The sequence below is a fragment of the Myiozetetes cayanensis genome, unplaced genomic scaffold (assembly GCF_022539395.1).
Source record: "Myiozetetes cayanensis isolate MyiCay16 unplaced genomic scaffold, myiCay2020 scf26, whole genome shotgun sequence".
Lineage (NCBI taxonomy): Eukaryota > Metazoa > Chordata > Aves > Passeriformes > Tyrannidae > Myiozetetes > Myiozetetes cayanensis.
The window spans coordinates 6,179,031-6,197,275 of NW_026087477.1; the positions used below are offsets into that span (position 1 = coordinate 6,179,031).

The 18,245-nt window shown below is 43.7% G+C and overlaps 1 protein-coding gene across 11 annotated transcripts in view; it reads left to right on the forward strand.

The window, feature by feature from the left end:
* MYO9B (myosin IXB) overlaps window positions 1-18,245 on the forward strand; it is a 41,906-nt gene that overhangs the window by 11,128 nt on the left and 12,533 nt on the right. For 6 of the 11 annotated variants that reach the window (XR_007629653.1, XR_007629654.1, XM_050321108.1 and 3 more), the window contains 21 exons: window positions 5,063-5,157; window positions 6,320-6,382; window positions 6,502-6,601; window positions 6,728-6,828; window positions 7,050-7,179; window positions 7,620-7,709; window positions 7,947-8,063; window positions 8,349-8,483; window positions 10,248-10,369; window positions 10,933-11,074; window positions 11,315-11,510; window positions 12,211-12,286; window positions 12,736-12,825; window positions 13,920-14,030; window positions 15,102-15,141; window positions 15,657-15,779; window positions 16,223-16,303; window positions 16,432-16,542; window positions 17,022-17,144; window positions 17,617-17,766; window positions 17,883-18,049. Coding sequence is in view for 9 of the 11 variants with exons in the window: in XM_050321108.1 (XP_050177065.1) it covers window positions 5,063-5,157; window positions 6,320-6,382; window positions 6,502-6,601; window positions 6,728-6,828; window positions 7,050-7,179; window positions 7,620-7,709; window positions 7,947-8,063; window positions 8,349-8,483; window positions 10,248-10,369; window positions 10,933-11,074; window positions 11,315-11,510; window positions 12,211-12,286; window positions 12,736-12,825; window positions 13,920-14,030; window positions 15,102-15,141; window positions 15,657-15,779; window positions 16,223-16,303; window positions 16,432-16,542; window positions 17,022-17,144; window positions 17,617-17,766; window positions 17,883-18,049 (2,363 nt within the window). In the remaining 2 variants the exon portion in view is untranslated. The remainder of the gene's footprint in view (window positions 1-5,062; window positions 5,158-6,319; window positions 6,383-6,501; window positions 6,602-6,727; window positions 6,829-7,049; window positions 7,180-7,619; window positions 7,710-7,946; window positions 8,064-8,348; window positions 8,484-10,247; window positions 10,370-10,932; window positions 11,075-11,314; window positions 11,511-12,210; window positions 12,287-12,735; window positions 12,826-13,919; window positions 14,031-15,101; window positions 15,142-15,656; window positions 15,780-16,222; window positions 16,304-16,431; window positions 16,543-17,021; window positions 17,145-17,616; window positions 17,767-17,882; window positions 18,050-18,245) is intronic. The other 5 variants (XM_050321111.1, XM_050321115.1, XM_050321116.1 and 2 more) reach the window with 3 other exon arrangements.

Below are 18,245 nucleotides of genomic sequence, written 5' to 3' on the forward strand. Positions count from 1 at the left end.
TCCAGGCGATTTGCAGATGAACTGTCGTTAATATTTTAGCTCCTGGCTCCCAATTTTTGACTTTGAAGGATGGATTAGAGCTATCTTTGTCAAACATCTGGGAAATGAAAGATGTGCTACTGAGTGGAGTTCAAAATTCAGTCTGCTCTCAGCACAAGTGCTGTCACATGGGCTGGGGAGAGGAAGATGGTCATGGGTCAGCTCTGATTCTCAGCTGCTTCCTGCTCAATCTCAGCTGTTTCTGAGGCTCCTGCTTGGGGATCTGACAAGCAGAGCTCGATTCCAATACTTCTGATGACACTTGGCACTGTTTGCAGCTTTCTAGAGAAGAGGAATCAAGGGCTGGGGCCTTCCAGGGTACAGTGATGCTGCAGCACAGCCCCAGCCTGGGGTTTGTGCTGCTTTTTAACAGTTCAGGAGACATTAAATTGCTTTAACTCTCAGATTAAGTTGATTTGTTTTTTTAAATTATATCCCCAGGCTAAGGGAGATCATCTCTAGTGAAGAACAGTTTCTTTAACACCAGTGAGAAGAGAAATATAAGCTCCTTTTTAAGATACTCCTAACTTTTTCATCCTCTTCTAAATCTAGTAATTAAAGTACAGTTCCCTGACTTGCAGTCTTGCCTTCTTGTACTGACTGTTAAGTTCAATTTACTTAGGACTGGAATTCCAAAAAAGAATTTACATTTGGGATCTATTATTTGGGTCAAATTGGGAATACTGAATCAAACTGGGAGTAGTGAATCAAAGCTTTGTTTATTTTATAGAGTCTCAAACAAGAGAATCAAACCTTCCCCTGCACACTGAAGAAGTTTCCAATAAACTTATATTTTCCTTTCCTCGAGGAAAAATGTCTCAGCTGCCTGTTTTGGCCACAGAATGCACAATGTGCAACGGAAGACTCTGAATTTCTTTTGGAAACCTAAATTTAACTTATTCTTGGAGCCAATGAATTTAGTGAAGTGGCAGGGGATTGAGCAAGGGGCTGGGAATGTGTGGTGAGGGAATGGAGGGAATTGGAGCTTTGTCTTCTGGCAGCAGAGCTCGGCTTGGCTTGTCTGTCCTGAACTGCAGCCCTCGATATTTTGGCTTTATTACAGAATTCCTGTCACTTTTTGAGTGTGCTGAAAGTTCATTTCCCTCTGAAATGGGAGTTGAGGAGAGGTGGGACAGATACTGGGGGAATCCTCATTTTTCCTGTATTATGTGGAAAACCATTGCTTGTTCCCACTTGGATGTGTCCTTGGAGATCTCCTAATGCCACTGAGCATTCTGTGGGAAGGGTTCAGGCCCAAATAAAATGACAATTCCAAGCAGGAAGCATTCATTAAGTGTTCTTCTAAAGGAGGATTATTGCTGACAGCACCATCAGGTGGAGGGGGATCAGATTTTCTGGAACTCACCACATTAAAAAACTTACCAAATTTAATGTAGAAAGTTTTATGCTTCCCAGTTCTGTGGAGACCAGAGTGAAGCCATTTGTAGCTCTGTTTTAATTAAGACATTCCCTCTGTGCTGGTGGCTTTGGGATAAGATGGACTGAAGCTTCAGCTCTGGTTTTCATTGGTATTTACCATCAAAGCCTGCACATGCATTTCGTGGGTGTAGCCTGGGATTCTATTCCAGGGAAAGTGGTTGTTTTAAACATTTATCTGCATGTGTTTGTTTTAAGAATCATAATCAGAGGAGGAATGGAACTTCCTTTCTCCGTTTGTTTGGATTTTAGTTGATTTTCTTCTTAGTAAAAATGTCTTGTTGCTGCTTTTCCCTGCTGGGAAAAAAAAATCACCTGGTCCTTTTTTCACTCTTCCCATGCTTGGAATTCCCTGGAACATCCCCCAGCAGGTGGAACTGCAAAGTGACCCTGAGCAGTGGCTGAGTGGGGACTTCCCAGCGTGGTTGTGAAGAGCCCTGGTAAAGCAAATCCAACTCCAGGGAAGTCATTTCCCCTTCCAGGGGGTGGAATTGGAGCCCTCCATGTCATTTGGCAGGTTGGAAGATGGGGCTGTGTTGGACCTGTCTGTGATTTCCATGGGAACTCCAGAAGCTTTTTCAGATTTGGGCAGATTAATTTCAGATTAATTCTTAGGAATTAATTCAATGAGATTTGTAGTTGTGTGGCAGGAGGGGGAGCGTGTCTATGGCTTGGTTTGGGGTGGTTTTTCTGACAGCAGATAAAAGGAGACTTTGATGTTTTCCTGAATACTCTGAAATCTGTCAGTGCTGTAGGAGTTTGGAGTGGCAGATCCACTTTATGCCTCTTGCATTCCAGCCTGGGAAGATGGCTTGGATGACTTCCTGCTTCCTGGAATAGGCTCTGATTGCTGCTGCCCTTGCTCTGCTATTTTTGCCTCACCCTCTCATGTAGCTGGTGTTGTGCATTGGAGTCATTTTGGGTCAGTTTTTTTGGGTTTAGCTGTCTCCACATTGACTCACAAAAGAAAACAGTGAATGGGTTTGCTTGGATAAAGGATTATTTCTCCTTACCTGAGATTCTCTTGGCCCCTCACATCTTCTGAATTTATTTTGTACTTGCCAAAATATATGGAAGGACTTGGTAACAGTGATTAGAGTTAAATGTAACAACAACAACAAAAAATTCCCTACCCAAAATGTTCACTGACTTGGAATGTTCTGTAAAAAGCTGTAGATGCTAAAGGCTCTTCTGAGGAAAGCATTCATGCAAACTTTCCTAAAAACTGTTAATATTAGGTCAGCTTTTAAGAATTTGCTGTGTGCTTTGACCAAATACCAGACACATGAGATCATAAGAGCTTTAGTTTTCAACTGTATTCATTGCTTACATGAGTAATCACTAAGAAAAGTTTATCAGGAAGCCCAAGTTATGGGGTTTCTTAACTCTGTAGTGCCAAAAATTAGTTATTACAAAATAATGTGGCAAATGTAGCTGCGCTGTGGTTTGGTTTCTTGGCTGTAACCAGTGAGCTGATGGTTGGCTGGTGGCTTAGGTTAGAAAACTTTAGAAAAGGAGGTTTCTGTGGGATGGATTTGCAAGTCCATTTTTCTGCAGTCTGGCAAAGCTCGCTCCAGCAGATTTCCCAGGGCACAGAGCGGGAAGCTGGGAGGTGTTTGACACAGAGCCTGAGCTGAGCCACCGTCCTGGGGAGGAGCAGGGCTTGGATTTCCAGAGCTGGGCTCGTCCTGGGGAGGAGCAGGGCTTGGATTTCCAGAGCTGGGCTCATCCTGGGGAGGAGCAGGGCTTGGATTTCCAGAGCTGGGCTCGTCCTGGGGAGGAGCAGGGCTTGGATTTCCAGAGCTGGGCTCGGGCCATGGGACTTGCACTGCTGGTTTGGTCCCAGGAGGAGCTGGCCTGGATTTTATACACATGTTAATGTGCATGTGCATGCAAGGTGGGCTCTGAAAAGAGAAATCTGAGTGATCCCTGATGGAAGCTCCAAAAAAGATGCTGATGGCTGGGCAGTGCTTGCTTTGAATAATCTGAGTGGGGGTGCTGTTGGTGCTGGCTGTGTGTCTTGGAAAATCCAGGGGCTGAGCTCAGCTATCTGTGAGATGCTGGGACAAATCCTGTCCCTCCAGCCATGGGTAAGCACTTCTGGATACAAATCCTGTCTCTTCAGCCACTGCTGGACACAAATCCTCTCCCTCCAGAAGCCCTTCTGCAGTTACAGCACAATCCACCTGCACAGGAAGAGCTCCTTTAGCTTGTTCCTTTAGGTCAAAAATAACAGTTGCCTGAAGAATTCTGGACGTTCTCCCAGTTTATAGGAAGTTTCTCAGGCTCTCTGAACGTGAGGTGGAAATCTTGTAAGAGAAAGAAAGGTGGGAAGCTGGGAGAATCTGTTTGGGAATTAATGATCCAGGAGTCCCCACTGCAGGGTGGCTGCAACCCTTGAGGTGCTTTGTTAAAAAAACCCCCAAAACCAATAGAGAAGGGAAGGCTTTCAATATGCAAATAATCTGACTGTCCTGAAAATTATTCCCTGTGGAAATACAACAAAATTGGGCAGTTTTGTGTGTAAACAGCTCAGTTCTGTGCTGTCTGCAGTCCTTATCCCTCCTGCTCCAGATGTGTGTGTGGAGGAACAGGGTGGCACTTCTGGGCAGTCATGCCCTGAATGTTCTATATTAGGGAGGAGGATTTCCTAATGGAGGCTTTAATTATCCTTGGAGCTTTAAGAGGAAATATCTGTGGCAGGAATTGCTGGGGATGGTCTGCCCTGAGCAGAGCTGTTTTTGCAAACAATTAAATCTAACACAGGGTTTCTTCTCTGGGTGCTGCATTGCCTGCTCATGGGGAAGGGTGAAAAGTTCCCCTCAGCCTTGGAACACACAGTTAAGAGTTGATAAAGTTAAGGACATTCCCAATAACTAATTCTGCTGGATTTTTAGATGTAATAACTCACCTTTATGGTTCTTAAGCATGGCTCATGCTGAGGATATTTTGTGCAATTAGGGTTTGTGCCATACCTATTTTTCCCCCCTCTTTCCTGGAACCCTAAAAGGAGACCACATTTTTTGGTGTTGTGTAGCAGAGTAGCTGCCCAGTAAGTGTAAACCAAAGTGGGTTTGTTTGTCTTTCTCCTGTTTTCTTGAATACACCATTTGGGCTAATTTTATAAGTGAGATCTGAACGTTTCTGTCTCACGTAAATTAAAAATGGGGAATAGGATGTAGCTTGTGGGTTTTGTAGGGGAGAGGCAGTTTCCTGGTATTTGTGCTGCCTCCTTCCAGCAGAATATCCTCTTTAAGGTCCTAATTGTTAGGAATTGAGGCTGATTTGTGCTCTCTAACTGTGATTGCCTGTCTTGTGCTCTTAAAAATATCTGAATGTGTTATTCCCTTCCCTCAGTCCTTCAAAATATTATTGCATGAGGCAAATAAAAAACATATGTAGATGTGTAAGGAACATGGGGGCTTCCTGAGCTGCCTTTTTGGTATCCATGTGCTGCCACTTCCATAGAATTCCAAGTTTATATTGGAAGCTCTTGGGGGTCTGGACAATGGACAGAAGAGCTTGGAAAGCTGGCTGTTGACACATTAAGTTGAATGGAAAATGAACTCCTTTTGCTTTGTTACAGGCATTTGGAAATGCAAAAACAGCACATAACAACAACTCCAGCCGTTTTGGGAAGTTCATTCAAGTCAACTATTTAGAGAATGGGATTGTCAGGGGGTAAGTACAGCGTGGGGTGGTCCTGGGGTGGTCTCTGTGCTTTGAGGGACTGGGTGAGCTTTGTTGGATATCAAATGTTTGAGAGTGTCTGACTGAGCTCTGTGGAATTACCAGGTCATGCATAATGTCCTCACTTTGCTGTACAGCTGGCTCAGGTGAAGGATTTGCTGCTGCAGCTTTGCCTTCCTGCTGCAGGAAGGCTTTTTGGTAACACTCCATTTTGCACTGCAAAACAGAAGATCTGGATCTTGGAGAGGAGTTGGAGAGAAGTGAGATAAATTTGAGGAAGCCACGTTAAAGAAACAGTTTAAACACCAACTGGAGAGATAAAGAAAGCAATAAAATCATTACTTGAATTAATTGAAATTGTGTGTCAAACATGAAATATCCTGTGCCTGCATTTGCCAGTTCTGCTGCACTGGGGAGTGTCAGGAGCCATCCCTGACCTTTGTGCTCCAGAATTCCCTTCCCTTGGATCATTTTCATGTTTGCAATCCCAGAAGTGACTGGGAACTCTGTACCACATTTGCTTTGAGTCTTCCCCTGAACAAGTTTGGCAGCTTTTCAGACCAGGTCACACCAGCTCAGGAGACTGGGACAATTTGAATACACTTGTTTTGTCTTCAGCAGGAGGAAAAGCTGCTCAGACTTTGACCTCAGTCATTTTATCCCCTGTGAAGGATTTTAAATCTCACTCAGGAGGTTCCTTTGTCACTGTGGGAGGGGATTTCTGTCTGGCTCCCATTCCAGGCTGGCATCCCCACTGTCCTGTTGGACTGAGTCACCCTGGGATATTTTGGGGGGGTTGTAGCCTGTGCATTCCTGGTCAGATAACTGTTCATCTCCAGGGATAACACCTTGTTACCACTCCATGTATCTTGTTTCTCTTTACAATTTTCCTTGCTTTGTCTGCTTGTTTCCAGTTATCTCCACCAAACCCAAGCACTGCAGATAGATGTCCTTAGCTATTTCTCTGTGTTCCAATCATAATATAGTCCTACTGAAATTCCTGTCTGAGGTTTAAGGTAGTGACTAAGTTATTCTCTTGCATATTTTGGTGCAGATCTCATTATTTGAACTCTCCTGGCAGTTGTTGCCTGATGTTTTCTGAAGTCTTTTCTTTTTGCCCTCATGTTTTTTTCATTTTCTGGTGGCTCCTTAGGGCTGTTGTTGAAAAATACCTGCTTGAAAAATCTCGCCTGGTTTCTCAAGAGAAAGATGAAAGGTAAGAGATGAAAACAGTTTTTTCCAGAAGAATTCCAATCAGTGGAAGAGTTTAAGAACATCTGAAGCACCTAAAATAAAAACCATTATTTTCATGAGAGAAATGTCTTGACTCTGCAGGAACTACCATGTCTTCTATTATTTGCTACTTGGAGTCAATGAGGAAGAGCGTAAAGAATTTCACCTCAAGCAACCTGAAGATTATTTCTACCTCAACCAGGTAACCAGTGCTTTGATAAGGTTTGTCTGCCTGTTGGGCCAAAGAAAGGCAGGACAGATTATACCTTCTTTTCTTGTGATGTTTGGGCCTTGTCCTTAGCCTTTAGTCATGGGTCTCTCTCCACAGCATAACTTGAAAATTGAAGATGGGGAAGATCTCCGGCACGAGTTTGAGAGATTAAAACAAGCCATGGAGATGGTTGGCTTCCTTTCAGCAACAAAGAAACAGTGAGTAGAATTCTTGAGGCTTTTGTTGCTGGTAGTTGATGCTCCTGAGCTGCAGTGAGCTCTCTGTGTGTTGGCATCAGAAGCTGTTCAGTTGGGAGCGAGGACACCTGAGTGTTCCAGGGCTGACAGACAGAGCCTTGAAGTAGAATTAGCCCTGCTAACATGTTGTGATAACGATCTCCTAAGGAAAATTCTTATGAAATTCCATTTTTCTTCCTTAGGATTTTTTCCATCCTTTCAGCTATTCTCTACCTGGGCAATGTCACGTACAAGAAGAAAGCCACAGGTCGGGATGAAGGGTTGGACGTGGGACCTCCTGAAGTGTTGGACATTCTTTCCCAGCTCTTAAAAGTAGAGTATTTCTCTTAATCCCTAATGTGTGATACACCTGTTTGTCATGCTCTGCCTCAGTGTTTCACTTGGATATCCCAGCTGCTCTATCTTGGATCTCCCTTTTGGTACTTCCACTACATTTGTCTTGTGGGAGGGGAAACATGAAATGGGGAAATTGTTTGGGTTAGAGATGAAATATAACCTGTCATGGAAACAGGATTTGTTTACTCCCCAGTAATAGAGCTGAGCAGGAGTAGATTCAGTGTAGGTGTGTTCTTTGCCACCACAGGAAAACATCTGAATGAATCCAAGCTGAGAATAATTTAAAGAAGTTGTAAATGGTTGATAAATGTGGATGTTGTTGAAGAGCTTGGGCTTCTGTGAGGAAGTTCTGTGTCCAAATTACTCACTGAGGAGCTGGAGGGTGACAATAACTCTTGTTCTCTCTTGTTTTGAAGGTTAAACGAGAAATCCTGGTAGAAGTGCTAACAAAAAGAAAAACTGTGACTGCTAATGATAAGCTTATTTTGCCATATAGTCTCAATGAGGTGAGTAGAAGAACATTAGTGGAGTGATTTTAAATAACTGAAACTTGCTTTTTTGGGTTAAAAAAGCTTAAATGGTACACTTTGACATTGTGAGGGTGTTAGGAAAGTTAGAAGTTGGCACTAAAGGAAAATCATGATTTTATTTGTCTCTGCTGGGATTGTAACCCGGGAGTGACACTGCTTGGAAACAGAAATGCTATTCTTTATTTAAAGTTCTGAACATTGTTTGATCTGCAGGCAATTACAGCTCGTGATTCCATGGCCAAGTCCCTGTACAGTGCTCTGTTTGATTGGATTGTTCTGAGAATCAATCATGCACTCCTGAATAAGAAGGACATGGAGGAATCTGTTACAGTGAGTGTCTCCCCAGACAAGCCTTTGCAGGCAGTTGTGTCCTGAGAGCAGTGATGTAATCAGGTGTCTGGGATAAATCTTGAGCAAGAAGCCCATGGTAAATTTCTTGGTAATATTTAATCATCTCTGTTTTTACAGTAGACAAAACTCTGAAATATTCAAATTAAATACTCAGGTATTCAAAATCTATCAGCTTAGACTGCAGTGCTTTCTGCACTGGTTGTCTCTTGGGGGTTAAGGCACTGTGTGACAGACTATTAACTGGATTTCCATGTCTTCTTTTAGTGTCTGTCCATTGGTGTACTTGATATCTTTGGGTTTGAAGATTTTGAAACCAACAGTTTCGAACAGTTCTGTATAAATTATGCAAATGAGCAGCTTCAGTATTATTTCAATCAGCACATTTTCAAATTGGAACAGGTAAGGAACAAGAAATAAAACCATTTTTATCAAGTGCTCCTGTATTATGCAGACCTAACCTCTATTCTGCAAAACCCTGTGGCATAATTGCTTGAATATTTCTGGAAGTCTTCTTACTTTTTTAACTTCTTGTTTCATTATTGCTCGTTATTTTTGAAAGTAGTGGCTTTGCTCATCTCTTTAGTGCTCTGTGTGTACTCATGGTAGTGAGAGGGCTGGCACTGAGTTCCTGCTTGACTGCAGAAATTAAGGCAACATTCAGGTGACCCCAAGTGAAACTGTGAACTTTGATATTAAAAGTCTGTAGGTGAGGTGGTTTTGCTTTGTTTTAGTGGTTTTAGCAGTTTTTAAGTATTTAATAAGTCTTCGTTGCTTCTCCCACCCAAGTGCATTTAGGGGAGACAACTGGCAGCAGTTCTGAGATCCTGATGTTACTGGCATACATTGATTACTTGTTTGCAGATGGTGTCATCTTACAGAGCACTTTGAGTGCTGCAGGAGCCAACAGATCTGTTTCTGGACTCAGCTTTGGGGGTTTTGCTCTAGAAACTTGTAATTTTTCCTGCTTTGTGTGCAAATGTGGTTCTCAGGTCACTCTGCTGAAAGGGAGAAGTCATTCTGTAGTGTGTAGATAACTTGAAACAAGCATTTTAAAGAAAGGCAAATTACTGAACATCCAAATTTTGTGTGTAAACATAATGTTGAGGTCCCTGTTTTGTAACTTATGACAGAACTGGCTGTCCAGGCTGACCAGAGTAAATAGTTGCATTGTCTTCTTTCTTTTTCTAATGCTGTTTTCCCAAATAAGCTTAATCCTTGAATGACCCATTTCCTGTATCTCTTGCAGCCTGAGGGCCCTCAGGGGGATCTCTATATCTTTTTAAAGAAAGGCTTTCTTGTCTGTGGAAAATGGCATTTCAGTTGTGTAAGGCAGCACACACTGAGCAGTCTGTGTTGGGCAGGCTGAATTCTACCTACTTAAAAATAATGCATTTATCGTCATCATCATCTAGAGCACTGAGAGGTGCTCTTTGTCCTTTGTTTAACATAAAACTTATTTAATTTTCTGTATGATACCTCCCTTTACTTTAGTATCTTATCATTATTTTGTGGGTATTTACAACATCAAGACAATCTGATATTTCAGTTGTAAATTAGTGGGAAGCTTGTCCTGTTGAGCATTTGATGCACTGTCATTTCAGCAGAAGAGCTTCATGTTCTCTTGGCTCCAAATTTTCTAAACCTAAGCAATGTCCATTGCTTCCTTGGGGAAGTTCTGGGGGTGTTTGTGTAGAGCTTCACTGCCTCTTTTGAAACTTCTGACAGTGCAGTTTGAACATTCTGGAACTTGATAATAAGTATTTGTCATTTCCTATAATGCAAGAATTATGGAAGAGAAAAACAGACTCCAGCTCCTCTGCCGTGTCCACCCAGGGCTGCAGTGGAATGCTGGAGATGGGACGTGTGAGTGCAGGGTCAGAGGCTGTGATTGCTGGGAAGGCAGAGCACAGCAGAACATTCTTTTTTCAATAATTCTCCCCCAAACAGGAGTTTGAGTGATGTGCCTAAGTGGCCCTTTGATCTGAGTCACTCTGCCTGCTCTTCTGTTCTTTGAAATAATTCTTCCTTCCTTCTGTCTCTGCTGCCTGAACTAACAAACCCCACTGGCTGTAGCTGTTTGAGGATGTGTTTTAAGCACTCAGAGCCCAGGACATCAAAGCTCAGGGCACTGTACTGATGAGGGAATTTTCTTGAGCTACACAGGAGGAATATAAGAGTGAAGGGATCACTTGGCACAATATTGACTATACTGATAATGTGGCCTGCATTCACTTAATCAGCAAGAAGCCCACTGGCCTCTTCTATCTTCTGGATGAAGAAAGCAAGTAAGCAACAAACATCTTCTGGCAAAAGGTGTGGCAGGGAGGAGGGAAGGACTGAAAGGGAACAGGAATACAGCACTTGAAAAAGGAGAGGAATGTTGTGGGAAGCCAAAGGTCATTTATGAGCCTGATTTACACTGTAGTTTGCTTGTAATGACTGCAGTATGGTGGTGATATAAATTAATGTTAGAACTGAACGTTGGTTTAAGCAAATTTAGAAACTTCCATGTTTGTGGTTTACCATGGAATTACTAATTATTAATTAAAATAAAATGTGTGTATGTAATTCCTTGGAACATTAAGTAACAAATGTGGTAAATAGTTAATGTAGTAACTAAACCTGGCTGCTGAAATGGGAGGAAACACTGACATTCAGAATATTCTGCTGTGTGTGGAGCTGTTTGGTTTGGGTCCAGAAATTAAACCCACCTCTAAAATTCAGAGCAGGTGTAGAGATCTTGGACAGCTAATACTTTTCACAAGGGTCAATAGGTGTTCACTCTGTCACCATAATTAACACACCTGTATTTGGGAAATAGCTGGCTTCTTTTGTTTTGTATTCCCAGTTTTCCACATGCCACCAACCAAACTCTGCTGGCCAAATTCAAGCAGCAGCACGAGGAGAACAAGTTCTTTGTGGGAACCCCAGTGATGGAACCTGCTTTTATCATCCGGCACTTCGCTGGGAAAGTGAAATACCAGATCAAAGTAGGTGATGGATCTGATGGCCACAAAATAATCCTTGCCTTTCTGAGGGAGTTTTCTGTCAGGGTGTAGAAAATCTGCTGGGAATGGGCTGGATTAAAGGGTATCAGCTGTACTTTGGGGGGTGGGGGTGTAGATGGGAGGGTAACACCATAGGGAGAATTGTTTAGAATAACGAGTTCTGCTGAACAGCGATAGCTGGGGTCAGAGCACAGCCTGTGTTTCAGCGTGGCTGGGTGTCAGGATTTCAGGGAGAAGAACATGGACTACATGAGGCCGGACATCGTGGCTCTGCTGCGGGGCAGCGACAGCGCCTTCGTGCGGGAGCTGATCGGGATGGACCCCGTGGCCGTGTTCCGCTGGGCCGTGCTGCGCGCTGCCGTCAGGGCCATGGCCGTGCTCGCAGAGGGGGGACGCCAGAGGGCTCAGAAAACTGCAGGTATGGCAGGGGAAACTGGGCTGGGAACACAGAATCCTCTATGGTTGGTCAGTGCCTGCTGGCAGAACCAGCAGCTTTGTGGTGAAACGGCGTCAGCTGGCAGCGATCTTTGGCACCCAGCGCAACGCGGCTGGTGAAAGGTGGTTTAGCAGCTCGCCCGTCAAGGAGGTTGTCAGTGTTTTACCTGAGGTTATTCAGCTTTCCACCTCCAATCAGTGCACCACGTCCAGCAGGCTGTGCCAGATTGGAAGTCCTGGTTGGTCAGAGCGTGGTGCTGATGATACCAAGGCTGTGGGTTTGATCCCCTCGTGGGCTGTTCACTTACTCTGATCCCTGTGGGTCCCTTCCAACTCAGAATATTCTGGGATGCTCTGTGAAGCTGGGGAAGATAGTTCTAATCTGCATTCTCTTTGCTAGTTTTGATCTTCTCAGACATCTCTGAAGTTTCAAATGAGTATTCATAGTTAAAATGAATAGTTCATAACTATTAATTTTAAGAAACTTTTCTGAGCAGCTGCAATTTACTTTCTAGTAGTAGGGAGTTTGAGAAGCAAAGTGCTGTAGCTGGATAAAGCACTAAATAAAAACTCTAGGCCCTTGGATAGATATTTTTCATGTTACAGTTAGTGGTTGGGGTTTTTTCCTGTCTGTTATGCTCATACCTCTGTCAAAATGCAATTTGTTGCTTATTTCCTAACAGGAGTGGTACGTCAAGGACCCAGAGTTCCCCTTGCTGAGCTCCAGAGATCCAACACCCCAGTAGAAAAAGTTTATCGGTGAGAAAACATCCTTAACCTGTCCAGGGAAAAGAGCCTGAACTGCTGAGTTGCATTTTCATGTATCAAATGTCAACTAGATCTGCCCACAAGGAGAGCGAGTTTCATTCCTTCTCTCTTGTTTTCTTTGGCCTTTATAATGCTATCAACACAACAATCCAGCTCATTTTATATAAGACCCAGTGCTACCACACGCTGGGGACAGCCTCAGATCCATTTACCAGTGGGGTTTTGAGTTCTGTGTGCTTGGTGTGTGTTGCTGTTAGCACTGTGTGTTCCTCTGCAGCCAGTCTGTGTCACTGAAGGATTCATAGGAGCACTCGTGTTTTTGCAGCCTTGTGACATCATTAGGAGGGAGGCAAATGCTTCAGAACTGCCTCCACATGTTCTCTGGAGGCAGATTGGCCTTTCTGTGGAGTATTCAGGCTTTATACATGTTCCTTTTGCAGCTCCTCAGTGCTTGATTTCTCATTTGATTGTTCTGAGGATTACGCTGTAAATGCTTTTCAAGACCTCGTTCCTTTCCGTGAAAACAAGAAGTGAGTAGCACCAGGCCTGAACTTCCACATTCCACAGGCACATTTGCAGGCCAGGGAGACCCATTTACGGGCCAGGGAGGCACATTTGCAGGCCAGGGAGGCACATTTGCAGGCCAGACTGACCTTCTGAGCATCCTCTGAGTGCCAGTGAAGCCGTGGGGCACACAAAGGAGTGACTTCCTGCTGCTTCCTAATTACTTCATCCTGGACAGCCTCTGTCACTTGGGGCGATTAAGAACTAAAGATCCAATCTGGGTGACAAAGTTAGTCATAAAAAAAAAAAAAAGAGATTTGTTTCCTTGGGACATCTTAAAACAAGTCTTGATATTCCAAAGTGTTCGGAGGTAGCAAGGGAAGCAACAGCTGTCTGTAATGGTGCTGCTGCTCAGAACAGTGGGAGCATCTGACAGTCAGAAGTGATTCTTACACTTCTGTTATTTTTCATTTGTGCCTCTCTGGAGAGTAAAGAAGGTAAGTTCTGTGCCAGGACACAACGCTTCACAAGCACAGTGCATGCTTGAGGAATGGAATCTGCCACACAGTAGGAACTACCCCAGGCTTACTTTGAAAAGCTAAACGTGAATAACTTGGAAATGGAAGTGAAAACCAAAATTTCTTCAGGTGTCCTCCCAACAGCTTGTTTGTAACTTAGCTTCCTGATGTGTGTTTAAGTAGCCTCGTTTTAGTAGTCAAATATATATAAAAAATATTTATTGTTGATTATTAAGAAGCTTATATCTACCTGAAAGGGCTGCTTGGCTAAACAAAGGGGTTCCCTGCCCATTAAGTACATTTTGCTAAATTTCTCTCAATTTTCCGAATTGATGGCTCAAGAATTTACATTAAAAGGTAGAATTAGGGAGTAAATTCAGAATGAGACCCTGGCAATTAAATTTTAGGGCACTGATGGACTAGAGAGTGCTGACTTGACATCAGAATCATTCACGCTTAGGGAAAAGTAGCCTGGGATCGACCTGCCAGTTTGGAGCACACTCGATAACGGGACCTCTCGAGGTTTTAACTCCTGTTTTCCTCCCCCTCTCACTGCTGTGTGTCTCTGTTTGCCACCTGTGTGTTGCTGTGGACCACTGTAGAGACATGCATGAGCAGATCATCGCCAGTATTAAAGGACTGCCCTGGCAGGGGGGGGATCCCTGCAAGCTGCTTCGGTCACTCAGCCGCCTTCACCACCGCTCCCACTTCATGTGAGTTCTGGTGCTCTGGGGATTGCTCTCAAAGTGCAACAAGAACCAAGCCATTGCTCCACTCCCTAATAAACACAGCTGTCCCAAGCTTGTTTTCTGCACAAAGCCAAGCGAGACAATGAAGAATAAAACATCTCTTCTGAAAAACAGCCAGTAGGGAATGCTTTGCTGCTTCGTTGCGTTAGAGGAAAGCTCAGCCTGCTTCTCATTCAGCTTGCTTTAAACCCCAGTGCGGGCTTGTTGGTGCAAAATATTCAACAGTGAGATCTCTCACAAGGTATAAGGAATGGTTTCATGAAATTCAGGATGCTGGTGCTGGATTTATTCCTGGGTTAAGAGTCTTTACATGTGCAGTTCTGTGCGTGTGTAAGAAAATGAATCTGGGCTCTGTTGTATAATCAGTAAATGTATAATTGTATAATACATAAGTAAATGTATAATAAGTGGCACAGAGCTGGAATCTGCCTCACACGTGCTTAGAGTCAGGAGGATGTGAACTGCAGCCTTGTTTCTGAGAGCTTCCACTTGTTTCCCTGTGTGTGTGGATGGGAGCAGTGCCCGAGGTGTGTCCTGCTCCAGGCAGTTCTGGGAATGAGCTCAGACATTCCACAATTCCCAGGTGAGGTGCTGGGACATGCACTGTCCTCCTGGGAGCAGTTAGCTACTTTCACAGGGGTTCTGCTGCAAGCAACAGTAACTTGTAAATCAAATATTTTTGTTTGGTAGTGCCTTGGTATTAAATGAGAGTTCAGTGACTGTGCAGTAAAATAGAATAACTCACACCAAAATAGTCTCTGCAGCAGTGCAGTTTGGAACAGCTTTAACTTCAGAGAAAATCTTTCACTTTTGAAAGCTTCCAGTACCTCCAGAGTTTATTTAATAAATTGTTCTTGTTGCAAAGCAGTTTGCATTTCTTGCATTGATTACTTGTGAGAGACGTGCATGAACACACCCTGCTGCTGTTTGTGCTCATGTTCTTCTGTCCTTCATCTTGTCTCATAGAACTTATGGCTTGCTGAAATAACAAAAAATCATGTGTATTTCTTTCTTAAATTATATTTATTTTAACAGGAAAAGTAGAGGTGTCAAACAAAAGCAGATCATTCCCAAGGTAAAGTTTATTCAGAAAATTTAGATTTCTCTTTTGGTTTGTTTTTTTTTTTTTGCATTGTGAACTTCATTTTGATTGCCAGAACTCACTGCAGAAAATATTGTTTCACAGGGTAGAAAAGTTGTGTTATTTATGCTCTTCTGACAAGCTAAAGAACAGATAAATGTTCACCTTTATAAGAATTGTTAAACAGGAAAAAATTGTGTGTTGGCATCTCTGTAGTTAGACTGGAGATGCCATAAATGCATGAAATGCACTTCAAGTCAGGGAAGGCAAACAGAGTGATGATGTAATTCCCCTTGTTCACCCTACATTCTTTGGATGGGGCAGTGGAAAAGTTCTCCCTCTTAAGGAGTGTTTTGGTCCAAAATAGAAATAATTACAAAACGTAACATTACAAAACTGAATGTGGAACTCTGGGTAGCTGGTTTCATGTTTTACCCATTTGGATGCAGACAGAAGTATTTCCCCTTCTAGAGACCTGCACTTTGTTGATTCTGAAACATTTCTTGCAGAACTTGCTGGACTCCAAGTCTCTGAAGCTCATCGTGAGCATGACCCTGCATGACAGGACCACGAAGTCCCTTCTGCACTTGCACAAGAAGAAGAAACCCCCCAGCATAAGTGCCCAGTTCCAGGTAGGGGACACACCCCTGGTGCACCCTGAGGGACAGGCCCTCCTGGGCTAACCTAGGCTGGTCTTGCTTGGAAAACCATGGGTTTTATTCTTGATTTGTCTGAAGTAGGATTATTACTTGATTAAAGTCAGAGTGCTTTAAAAGACTCCCCTTATGCTGTGAAATGTGTTAGTTCTCTGTACCAACAGCCTCATCCCTGCATGCAGATCCAGTGCTACTGTTACAGCATAAGCAAACCCTGCTTTAAATTCTTTTGGGAAAAGGTAAAAAGCAAAGGCAGGGAGTGGAGTGTGGGAGAACCTCTGCTTGAATGAAAAAGGATTTGATACAGCCAAGGCACCTGAAAGATCTTATTCCCGAGGCAGCAGCTGCACTGCAGGCAAACACAACTCAAAATGCCGATAATCTGAAGAATAAAAACGTTTCTGAATGTTTCATTTCAGAATTCACTTAATAAGTTGCTGGAGACCCTGGGCAGAGCTGAGCCCTTCTTCATCCGCTGCATCCGCTCCAACGCCGAGAAGGTGAGGCTGCCCTGGAGCTGGGCTGGGTGCTGAGGGCTGAAGGCTCCAGCCTTGTCATATCTCCCTTTCCACTTGTTCACTGTCACTCTTCAGGCACTCACTGCATGTTGTCTGCTGCTCTCTTTCAGAAAGAGATGCTTTTTGATGAGAACTTGGTGCTTCAGCAGTTACGGTACACGGGCATGCTGGAAACTGTGCGGATCAGGAGGTCTGGCTACAGTGCCAAATACACATTCCAGGTGTGTGAGGAACTGCACTGTGCCTGCAGAAATATCTGCTCCATCTGCAAAAGCACATTGCCTCAGAGTCTTTTGTGTCTCTTCATATGAAGCTCATGACTTGGGGTGAGCTGTAAAAATGCAATGTTGTTTTGAGAGAGCCTGCATGGTAAAAAGTTGTAGTTGAACTGTTGTGTGAGTCATCTGCCAGTAAATTGTTCCTTGTTGCATTCTGAGTGCATTCAGGCAGTGCTGCACAGTGCTGCTTGCAGGGGGGAGTTAGTTTTCTGTCAAACACTCCAGTAGCTTTAGGGATCACATACAGGTGATCTTCACCATTAACTGCACTGAAACCTGAATTTTACAGAGCAGGAAAAACAGCTCTGAGTGAAGTATTTTCAGATTTTTGTGTCTTAATCAGATTTCTGTTTTAAAGTAGAACTCTAAACTTGGGAGATTGTCTTCTAACTTTGGTCTCTTGCTGTCTCTGCTTTTCACAGGAATTCATCGACCAGTTTCAGGTGTTACTGCCCAAAGATGCCAAAGCCTCTAAGGAAGACATCTGTGCTTATTTGAATAAACTAAAACTGAATGAAAGCTACTATCAAATAGGGAAGACCAAGGTCTGTGAAACTCTCTGTAAGGGCAGTAAGAAACACTGATGTACTCTGCAAAATTCAGTGCAGTTCCTTTACAGGTGTTTCTCTTTGCATTTTGTACTTAAATGAGCTATTTTAACTAGCAGTTGACACAGATGTTATAGTTGCCTCCTTGGTTTTGATGCCAAGCTGTTTTCTTGACACCAGTACAAATCCATTATATGGATATTTTGGGGGGATCGGTGCTATTGGCATTTGTCAAACAGGTCAATGCTTTCATTTTAGAAGAGTTCTTTGATTTGAAGGCTGTGAATACAGTTGTATGTGTTAGAGTGCAAACTCTGGAATTTAAAAGGACATTTAACTTTTTGGGCATGCTGTCAGCCAGTGAGGTTTGGTGCAGTGCTCAACATTACCAGTATCTCATTATACCTCCAGTGGGGGCTCAAAGGCTCCTGTTAACTGCTCTTGAATGAACTTTTCTTTAACTGGGCAGGTTTTTATGAAAGAGGCTGAAAGGCAGATACTCCAGGATACACTACACAAAGAAGTGATCAGGAAAATCATCCTCCTCCAGAGCTGGCTCAGGATGGTTTTGGAAAGGAGGCGCTTTCTCAGGACACGGCAGGCGGCCCTTGTTTTACAGGTATCTTTAAGAATTCCCAACCTTATTTTCCTAACAAACAAACAAACAAACAGACTGTTGTGTAACACTCCCCACCTCGAAGGAGCCCTCCCTCACCTGAGGAACGTGCCTTGCAGGCCTGCTGGCGTTCCCGCTGTCTCAGGGTGGCCCTGCAGAGGAGCAGCGCTGCCGTCGAGATCCAGGCGGCCTGGAGACGGTACCGGCAGCGGAAACGCTTCCTGCAGCACAGGAGGAGCATCTGCCTCCTGCAGGCCCTGCTCAGAGGACACCTGGCACGCAAGAGGTAAAGGAGGAGGAGCAATGTGACTTGGCTGCTTGGCTTCACCTGCCAAGCTCAGTTTATGGGATGTTTTGACTGAGTAAACAACTTAATAAACTGTTGTCCGGTGAAGCTGTGGCTGCCTCATCCCTGGAAGTGTCCAAGGCCAGGTTGGATGGGGCTTGGAACATCCTGGGCTAGTGGAAGGTGTCCCTGCCCA